This window comes from Antechinus flavipes, chromosome 3 (assembly GCF_016432865.1).
Source record: "Antechinus flavipes isolate AdamAnt ecotype Samford, QLD, Australia chromosome 3, AdamAnt_v2, whole genome shotgun sequence".
NCBI classification, from domain to species: domain Eukaryota; kingdom Metazoa; phylum Chordata; class Mammalia; order Dasyuromorphia; family Dasyuridae; genus Antechinus; species Antechinus flavipes.
The window spans coordinates 339,201,720-339,212,347 of NC_067400.1; the positions used below are offsets into that span (position 1 = coordinate 339,201,720).

Here is a 10,628-nt window from a genome sequence, read left to right on the forward strand (position 1 = left end):
CTGGGCATTCCACTCTGTTCAGAATCCAAACAAACTCAATATATTTAATGAAGAGTTCTGAATTACTTATTGTTAGTCATTTTAGTCATGTCTGATTTTCTACAATGACTCCAATTTGGGGTTTCCTTGACAAAAAAGTAAGTAGTTTGCCATTTCCTTCTCCAGCTCATTTTACAGATGAGGAAACCAAGTAAATGGGGTTAAGTGACTTGCCCAGGGTCAAAAGATTAGTTTCTGAGGCCAGGTCTTCCTAACTCTCCAGGGTTGGCATTCAATTTACTGTGGCACCTAGCTGTGCTTTTTACAAATTTTTCCTAATTTATTGATTGGGACTCTTTTTTTTTTTTTTTTTTTTGGCTGAGGTAGTTGGGGTTAAGTGACTTGCCCAGGATCACACCATTAGAAAGACTGTTAAGTGTCTGAGACCAGATTTGAACTCAGGTCCTTCTGACTTCAGGGCTGGTGCTCTGTCCATTGCGCCACCTAGCTGCCCCTGATTGGGACTCTTTGTTGAAAAAGACAGTGTGATTGTGGGATGTGGGATGTCAGGAATCTTCAAGCTTTAATCTGGATATTCACGGTTTAACTTTTATTTGCTTATGTTTCTCAGTCTTTACAACAAAATGTTGTTTATTTTAAGATAGCCTAAATATTTTAGAGATGATTTTATATTTAATTTGGTTCTACAAAGATTTATTAAGCATCTACTACATATGGAGCTTGATGATGAGGACAACAAAGAAAATAGCTAAATAGTCCATGTCCTTAAGGAGCCTACTTTCTGCTGGGGGTGTACAAGATGAACCCTGATAAGCAGACAGCAGCAATGTTGAAGGGGATCAGGGAAGACTGAACTTACCTCAAGAATAAGGAGCATTCTGAAGATGGTTGTTCCCACACACCAGATGCATGAGAACTAGAAGTAATTTTAGTAGTCAGTGACTCCATTGAACAACAGCTGCAATAAAGACTTGATATTAAGTTTAAAAATAAAACAAAACCCCTGGGAAGATTGAAAAGCAGTCGAGGAGAAATTAGTCTTAGACTAACATTTCATATCATGTACCTCAAGCCAAAATTTGATAAGGAACCTAGATATAAAACCTACATCATAAACAAATCTAAGGAAAGGAGAAGGAGATAGCTCTCACAACTATGCATCAGAAAGAATTCCTGACAAAATAATGGATAAAAAAAGGATCACAGGAGATAACATGTTGGTCAGTGTTCATTATGTAAGACACGTTTTTGTACAAACAAAAGCAATTTACTTAGAATTGGAAGTGAAACTGTTAATTTAAGAAAATATCTTTTGTAACAGATTTTTCTGATAAAGATTAATAAATAAGATACATGAGGAATTGATACAAATACATAAGAATTAGAGCTACTTCCCATTAGATAAATGATCATAGGAAATGAACAGATCATTATCAAAAGAAGAAAGGAAAACTATCTACAATCTCAATGAAGCCTCCAGATCACTAATAATGCTCTTGAAGCTAAAACCATCTGTATGTATTATCCTCATCCCAACTTTCCCCCATTAGAAAATAAGCCACACCCCAGGGAACAGAGTCTATTTTCTTTCTACTTCTGGAGCTTAACAAAATATTTTGCCTGTAGTAATAATTAACTTACTGCTTTTCATTTATTCAATAAGAGAAATGCAAATTAAAGCAGCCCTGAGATCTTACTATACACCTAAAGATAACAAAAGCGGGAGAGGGACAGAATAAGCATTTATTTGTTCTACTTTGTTCCTGGTACAGTGCTAAGCAATTTACAAATAGCTCATTTAAGACACTTATTTTAAGGGGCATTTGGAGCTACATAATTTGTAGTCCAACAATTCTGGAAAGCAACATGAAGCTATACCCAAAAAAGTCACTTGACCCAGAAGTAGCACTAACAGACATCCCAAAGAGGTCAAAGACAGAGGGAAAGGATCTCTGTATTTAAAAAATAAAACAAAAAAAAGGCAGTACTTTTTTTAATGGCACAAAACTGGATAAAATGTGGTACTCATTGACTAGGAATGAACAGAACAAATTATTATAGAGCTGTAGTGTCAAACTGAAATAGAAAAAGGATCCTTGCCAGCAGCATATTGATTTAGAAAACCACAGATTATGTTTTTATTATATTTTTAGTTATTTTGTTAAATATTTCCCAATTACATTTCCATCTGGTTCAAGCCACTTGCCTGTAGGAATTTGATGCCTCAGGTGTAGAGGAATGAAATGGCAGGCTAGTGTGCTACAAAAAATTATCAAAGGAACAGATTTACAGCAACCTGAAAAAACTTGTATGAAATCACAGAGTTGAAATGAGTTAGGAGAATAATTTATACGGTGATTTCAGTGTTGGAAAGCAAAACAACTTTGAAAGGCTTAAGTATAACATTAATCAATTCAAGATAATGATATCAAAAAACTGATAATAAATTAGCTTTCCACCTTCTAGCAGAGAGGCATTTTTTTTGTTTAGATAGACTAAGTTGTGAATGTTTTGCTTGACTATTTGTTACAAGGGAGGACTTTCATAGGCTAAGGAGAGAGGGAGAAAGTACTGGAGTTTCATCATAGAAATGAAAAAAAAAAAGGACATCTGTACTTCATTTTTAAAAATCACAGAAATTCAGAAGGGGATTCACACTGGCAGGCCAATTTTAGTAATAGCTTTTTAAATTTAATATATGCTTCTTTTAAAGCTATTTGTAGCAAACAAAGATTCATAGTTTCACGTTTGATTTTTTTTTTCCTATTTGAAGATGGAAGTATTCTTGTTAATGTTTGTTTAGGTTCATAGTAAATAATAAAAAAAAAACCTAGTAATCTACAAGTTTTAAAAGGTCATTGAGTTAATATGGGTTTTTTTATATTTTATAAAATGGTTAATTTTTTTATATATATTTAAAAATATTTTTAGTTCCTGAAGTGAGTAAAGGGTTTTTTGTTCCATTTTTATGGATATTTGAATAAAATGGTAGGAAAGTGACGACTTTAAAGGCATTGGTGATTTTAGCTTTTACTATTGAAATGAATTGACTCAAGTTTATCATATGATTCCAGAGGAGAAGAAAGCCATGCTGCAAGAAATAGCCAATCAGAAAGGAGTATCTTGCCGTGCCCAAGGTTGGAAAGTTCATCTCTGTGCTGCCCAGTTACTACAGTTGGTAAGTGAAGAGTTTCAGCTGCTTGACAAAGAGAAAGTAAAATTGCAGCCAGTTAACCATCTAGAAGAAAAACATTTTGTTTTGAAGAACTTTTAATATTTTAGCATTTGAGTTAATAGCTCATTATCAAAATGGTTATATGCATTATATTTATCCCAGAATCAGAAAGGAGCTTCTGCTTGATACAAAAGTCCAAAATATTTGGAACAATTGGATTAAATTTCTCTGTCTTTTTAGAGCAGCATTTATTTAGAGAGATTTCTTTAGACCAATCTATTTAGAAGCATTAAAAAAGAGCAAAGCAGTCAACAGTCATACAGTTTTATGCAGAAGAGTTGGCCTTTTAGTACGAAGAAATAGGAATATGGGTCAATGTGTGAAAGACATCCTTACCAAGAGCAAAAAATGATGTTAGTCTGATGATTTAGTTATATCCTGGAAGGGATGGCAGACTAGCGGAAGAAATGATTGCCTGAACAGTCCTGAAACTTATTTGCAAAGCTGGATTAGCTAGTATTGTGGCAAAGTTAGTTTTTGGTTTGGGTTTTTTGAGAGGCATGGGATGGAGAGGAGTTGCCCAGAATACCAAGAAATAAAAAGACTTGCCTAGGGTCACACAGCCTTTAAACATTAGTAGCAAAATTTGAAACCAGGACTTTTGAGACTGAGGCTAGCTCTCTTCCACCATACCATGCTGCCTCTCTTGCTTAAAATAAAGTCCAAAGGATCATATCGGATTATAGTTGTCCTTACTCTTAATTTATTTCAGACAAATCTGGAGCACGATGTATATGAACGACTTACCACCTTACAAGAAGGTATTATCCCCAAGAAAAAGGCAGCAACTGATGATGATCTACACCGAATAAATGAACTGATACAGGTATGAACCTTATCTTTTAAGTATATACATCACTTTATTGAGTTCTTTTCCAGGAAGTCTTAGCTAAACCCTTTGGTAATTTTAGGGGGGAAAAAATCCATTGTCAATTTTATGTTACCAACAAATTAAGGTTGTTTTTTTTTTTTGTTTTTTTTTTTTTTTTTTTTTTTTTTTTTTTACATAAAGTCTACTTTGCTAAAAAGTTTGCTCAGAAATACGTATTTTTTAATTTTAGAACAGTTTTTCATGATAATTGAATGGTCCTATTTTCTTTTATAGGGAAATATGCAGAGATGTAAACTTGTGATGGATCAAATCAGTGAAGCCAGAGACTCCATGCTCAAGGTTTTAGATCACAAGGAGCGAGTCCTGAAGCTTCTAAACAAGAACGGAACTGTCAAGAAAGTGTCGAAATTAAAGAGGAAGGAAAAAGTCTAGACTAAGGGGAATCAGGACTCTGTGGAGAATGGTGTTGGGGGATTTGATTTTTTGTTTTGTTTTGTTTTTTTCAAAGTGAAAAATTAAAATAAAGGAAGATATCCAGAGTACACAGAAGACAGCAGAGGGACCCACAGCACTCAGTGACTAAAAAGGATCATTGTCAACCTGACATAATGAACCAAAAACTTAATTTCAGCCTTGTCCCTTTTAAACTTGCTTTGTGATCATATTTGTTTATAGCCCTCTGATGTGTCAATGCTTACTAATTGGAATTAGTGACACAACTGGGTGGCAGGCATTTCTCAGCCTTCCATTTTACAAACTCTGGTTTTACAAACCAGGTAAATACCTGGTGGATTTCTACAGGAAATGTACAGATCCTGGACTGAAAATATCCACTTGGACCATCTGGTATATCTGTCTCCACAATGAACACGAAACCTCTTCCAGTCATCCCAGTCAGTTCTTGTTTCTGACCTTCCATGTCGGAACTAGCCTTTTACATCCAGTGCCATGCCACTGGGGGAGCTGCCACATTTCAGATTTTAAGTGGTTTTGAACTTCTAGCTCTTGTTATTTTTTAAAAGAACCATTTCAAAGTGATTTTGTGGTATTGTTTGTCCTGTGTGTGTCCAAGTTGGTTTTTTTGTGGTGGTTCAGGGCAGGCAACACCATTGGTGCTCTGGGATCCTTGTTTTGAAGTACATCCTCGACACAGTACTTCCTGTAGCTGGTGTGATGCTGTTAATTGTATGTACTCCATACATCTCCAAACATTAATAAAGGACTCAGTGAGGTTTTTGTACATGAGCATCTTGTATCTTTTTATAGTATGTTATTGCTGGAAGATCCCATGCAAGTATTCTGGATTTACCACTTATGCCTCAGGTAGGAAAATAAAGCTAAAAGAAAGACTTTTTGGTAAAGAGCATTAATCTCTTATCAGAAAAAGACTTTTGGAGAGAATAGCATTTTCTTCTATTAGAAACTTCATTTTAACATCATTAAGAGCTTGACATTTAATTTACAGAGGGATCAACAGAGAGTGATACCCTCAGGTTCCAAGTAATTGGGCAACTAATTAAAAACAATCCAATTTCCAATATTTGGCTTCTGTACCCTAAACACAAGACTATGTTCCTTTACAAAGTAAATATGCCTACACACAAGGCTATGGTCAAGAGAAAGTATTTTTCTTTTTGGTTTCACCTAAAGAGAAAATAGTCCCCAATTGAAATTTGTATTCATTCTAAGAAGCCAAATTTAAGTAGGGATGCCATAGCCTCAACTTTTTAATAGGGATTTGTGTGTGTGTGTGTGCGAGTTGTGATTCATAAGAGATCTATAACCAGGTTGTAACTAACTGTTAGTTCAGAAAAATAATCTATAGCAACACTTGGAATGCAGTTGAGGTAAGGCTTAGGATGTTGTATTTATTCTGTTGAAAAAAAAGTTTGGTTTTTTTTTTTTTTTTTCAGTTGGGTCCTACTACTTTACCTATCACACATTCCCAGTAATAATTGCTATGGGAGATTTAACTGCTTCATTTTTTCTAACCTGGGCTGGCTTGTCCCTTCTGAATGTAACTCTCTTTCCAGGACAGCAAGTATAGAGGGAATTCAATATACTGGAGCCTGACTCAGTGTGGACACCTAATCGACTTTAGCTCTATTGCAGTTCCGAATTCCCAAACTCATGAAGCTGAGGCTGGTGATCTACCAGCTAGGAAGTATTAAGTTGGGGTCAAATTTGAACTCAGATCTTCCTGACTTCAGGGCTGGTGCTCTATCCACTGCGCCATCTAGCTGTCCTACATAAATCTTCAGAACAAAGTTGGCTCTTCCCAACCCATTTACTTATTGCCTGGAAATTTTTTTTCTCTCAAGAAGTATGATTTTTTTTATTTCATACGATGATTATGTGAAATTGGCTATAGGAAGTATTAGCAGTTTTTCTCTCACTAGAGATCTTCATATAGAAGATATATGTATGATTGTTAGTGATGTTGTAAAGGGAATTCCCATGCCAGGCTGTGTTGGACTTTATAGATGGCCTTTGAGGTCTCTAACATCTATGATCTTGGAAAAATATTCCTGTCCAATTTTGGTTTCCTTTTATCAATTTTACAAACATAGTTATCTATTTGATTTTCCTCTGTTACAGTAACCAATATTAATGGATTTTGTGGTTAGGAAATTTGTACAATGATTGGAATGTTTCTAAAGGTCAGCCTAACTTTTCAGAAATAATCAGCAATAAGTGTTTTTTGAGCAATTGTGCTAGCTGCTCAAGATACAAAGAAAAAATCCCCGTCCTACAAGATGAGCGTAGTCTGGGCTTTCTATTTTAGTTGACAAAAACAAGATAGGAAATAGATTAGAAACCAAATAAATAGTATGTTCAGTGAATGCTATTAGAATTAAAAGGGATGAATACCTGAGCTCTAGAGCATTTGGGTAAAGATTTATAGAAATTATAAGACTTGAATGGGGCTTTAAAAGATTTAGACAAGCAAGGAGGAGGAAAGAAAAAAACAGCATTCCAGGAACATCCTATACCAAGGCACAGAAGTAACCAGACATTTCCTGCTACAAAAAGCAGGCCAGTTTAGCCAAAATGGAGGAAAGTAATGAAGGATAAGATTGGAATAATAGGCAAAGCCCAAGTCGTCTAATAGAATGTTTGAACTTAAAAACATATTTATCATATCCAGAAATATTCTACATTCAATAAGTATTTCTATGCTTCTGTGTACTATTTTGAGGTATCTACAGTACCTGGGAAAATAGACTGATAATTTACTCTTGATTGTCACTAGTTATCTACCTCTACCAAAAAACCTAGAAATAACTCACTTCTCTGTGAACTCACTTCACAGCATCAAAACAAAATCAATTAATGCTATGAAATAACAGTAACTTTACTTTGACTCAGCTTATTTAGTTAAAAGTTTAATCCAAAGTGATTTGTTACTCATGTTTTGTATATAGCATAGCTCAAATCCATCAATGTAATATTCACCAGTTTTCCTTTGAATTAGACAGAGCCTTAGGATGAATTAATGTCCTCTTAGAGAAGAATAAGATGCCTTAGCTTTGGTAAACTGGCTTTTCTTACCTGATGGTTTTCATTGTTTTTACAAGTTCTGTCAAATTAATTACATTCATTGCAACAGAATGAGTTCTTGTCAGGTTTGGCAACTTATTTTTTATATAAAGCAAGTGATTTCAACATAATCCACAGATCCTGTCAATGCGATAGAACTTTGGACAAGATTTCTGAGGCACAAAATTGGAGCCTCAACCCCTAAGACTTTATTGTACAGTTCCCCAAGTACAAAAAGAAAACATAGTATAGGTCAAAGAGCTATTCTGCTCAGCTATTTTTCAAGGGTTGTTTTTTTTTTATTTCAAGATTTCTCAAATTTTTAATACTGTCCAGAAATGGATTTTTCTTTTAATTGGCAGAAGGTTGTTGAAATTTCAACTTCATAGATAACCTTGTAATTTTTTTTAGATCTTCATTGTGCTTTTATTCCTCCTAATCTCTCTCTTTTTTAATTGTAGCTTTTTGTTTACAAAATACGTATTTTCAACATTGACCCTTGCAAAACCTTCTGTTCCAACTTTTTCCCTCCTTCCCCCCACTCCCTCTTCTAGATGGCAGGTAGACCAATACATGTTAAATATGTTAAAGTATATGTTAAATACAATATATGTATACATATCCATACAGTTATTTTGCTGCACAAGAAAAATCAAACTTAGAAATAAGGTAAAATTAACTTGAGAAGGAAATCAAAAATGCAAGCGGACAAAAACAGGAGTGGAAATACTATGTTGTGGTTCACACTCATTTCCCAGAGTTCTTAAACTGGGTGTAGCTGGTTCTCTTCATTATTAAACAAATGGAACTGATTTGGTTCATCTCATTGTTGAAGATGGCCAGGTCCATCAGAATTGATCATCATATAATATTGTTGTTGTATATAATGATCTTCTGGTCCTACTCATTTCACTCAGCATCAGTTCATATAAGTCTCTCCAGGCCTTTCTGAAATCATCCTGTTGGTCATTTCTTACTGAACGATAATATTCCATAATATTCATATACCACAATCTATTCAGCCATTCTCCAATTGATTGGTATCCATTCAATTTCCAGATTCTAGCCACTACAAAAAGGGCTGCCACAAACATTTTTGCACATACAGGACTCTTCCCTTCTTTAAGATCTCTTTGGGATATAAGCCCAGTAGTAACACTGCTGTATCAAAGGGTATGCACAGTTTGATAACTTTTTGAGCATAGTTCCAAATTGCTCTCCAGAATGGTTGGATTTGTTCACAATTCCACCAATAATGAATCAGTGTCCCAGTTTTCCCACCTCCCCTCCAACATTCAGCATTATCTTTTCCTGTCATCCTAGCCAATCTGAGGGATGTGTAGTGGTATCTCAGAATTATCTTAATTTGCATTTCTCTGATTAATAATTATTTGGAGCATCTTTTCATATGACTAGAAATAGTTTCAATTTCTTCATCTGAAAATAGTCTTTTCATATCCTTTGACCATTTATTAATTGGAGAATGGCTTGATTTCTTATAAATTAGAGTCAATCTCTATATATTTTGGAAATGAGGCCTTTATCAGAACCTTTGACTGTAAAAATGTTTTCCCAGTTTATTGCTTCCCTTCTGATCTTGTGTGCATTTTATTTGTACAAAAACTTTTTAATTTGATATAATCAAAATTTTCTATTTTGTGATCAATAATGATCTCTAGTTCTTCTTTGGTCACAAATTCCTCCTCCACAGGTCTGAAAGATAAACTATCCCATATTCTTCTACTTTGTTTATAATTTCATTTTTAATTCCTAGATCATGAACCAATTTTGACCTTATCGTGGTGTACGGTATTAAGTGTGAGTCAATACCTAGCTTCTGCCATACTAATTTCCAATTTTCCCAGCAGTTTTTGTCAAACTGAATTCTTATCCCAAAAGCTGGGATCTTTGGGTTTGTCAAACACTAAATTATTAAAGTTATTGACTATTTTGTCCTGTGAACCTAACCTATTCCACTGATCAACTAGTGTATTTCTTAGCCAATACCAAATGGTTTTAGTGATCGCTGCTTTATAATATAGTTTTAGATGATAACCATGTAATTTTAAACAAGATCTTGCCTCTTCTTTTTTTTACTTCTGAAATTACTAGTCTTTTTTTTTAATAGCTTTTCATTTACAAGTTATATGTATGGGTAATTTTATAGCATTGACAATTGCCAAATGTTTTGTTCCAATTTTTCCCCTCCTTCCCCCCACCCCGTCCCCTAGATGGCAGGATGACCAGTAGATGTTAAATATATTAAAGTATAAATTAGATACACAATAAATATACATGACCAAACCGTTATTTTGCTGTACAAGGAATCGGACTCTGAAATGTTGTACAATTAGCCTGTGAAGGAAATCCAAAATGCAGGCGGACAAAAATATAGGGATTGGGAATTCAATGTAATGGTTCTTAGTCATCTTCCAGAGTTCTTTCGCTGGGTGTAGCTGGTTCAGTTCATTACTGCCCCATTGGAACTGATTTGGTTCATCTCATTGCTGAAGAGGGCCACGTCCATCAGAATTGATCATCATATAGTATTGTTGTTGAAGTATATAATGATCTCCTGCCCCTGCTTGTTTCACTCAGCATCAGTTCGTGTAAGTCTCTCCAGGCCTATCCTGTTGGTCATGAAATTACTAGTCTTAATAGAGTAACTAATTTTTCTTAGTGCAAAATGGAAAATCCAACTTTTCAAAAATGCGATCTATACCTACTATACCTCTAATACCCTATGAGCTGTTTCCTAGATGGCAAAAAATTAACCAAAAGCAGTTAAGTTATTCGTTTATTGGGAAACACTGAAAAAGGTGAGTGATGGATGGGAATAGCATTTGCTAACTTATTTCCTTGGTCCTAAATACATTTTTTTCTGGTGACCCTAATATTTTTGAAGGAGCACATGATTCAAAACAAGGGAAATAAACAAGCCAACTGATATCTCTTACCATCCAAATTTTCCACTGTAGCATAAAGCAAGATATTGTAGTAAAAAGAATTCTAGTTTGGAAG

The 10,628-nt window shown here is 34.6% G+C and overlaps 1 protein-coding gene across 5 annotated transcripts in view; it reads left to right on the top strand.

Moving 5' to 3' along the window:
* SAP130 (Sin3A associated protein 130) overlaps positions 1-5,307 on the top strand; it is a 49,735-nt gene extending 44,428 nt beyond the window's left edge. For all 5 annotated transcript variants that reach the window (XM_051985669.1, XM_051985671.1, XM_051985670.1 and 2 more), the window contains 3 exons: positions 3,075-3,178; positions 3,948-4,061; positions 4,341-5,307. In XM_051985669.1, the coding sequence (XP_051841629.1) occupies positions 3,075-3,178; positions 3,948-4,061; positions 4,341-4,499 (377 nt within the window). In that variant the 3' untranslated portion in view covers positions 4,500-5,307. The remainder of the gene's footprint in view (positions 1-3,074; positions 3,179-3,947; positions 4,062-4,340) is intronic.
* The last annotated feature ends 5,321 nt before the right edge of the window (positions 5,308-10,628 follow it).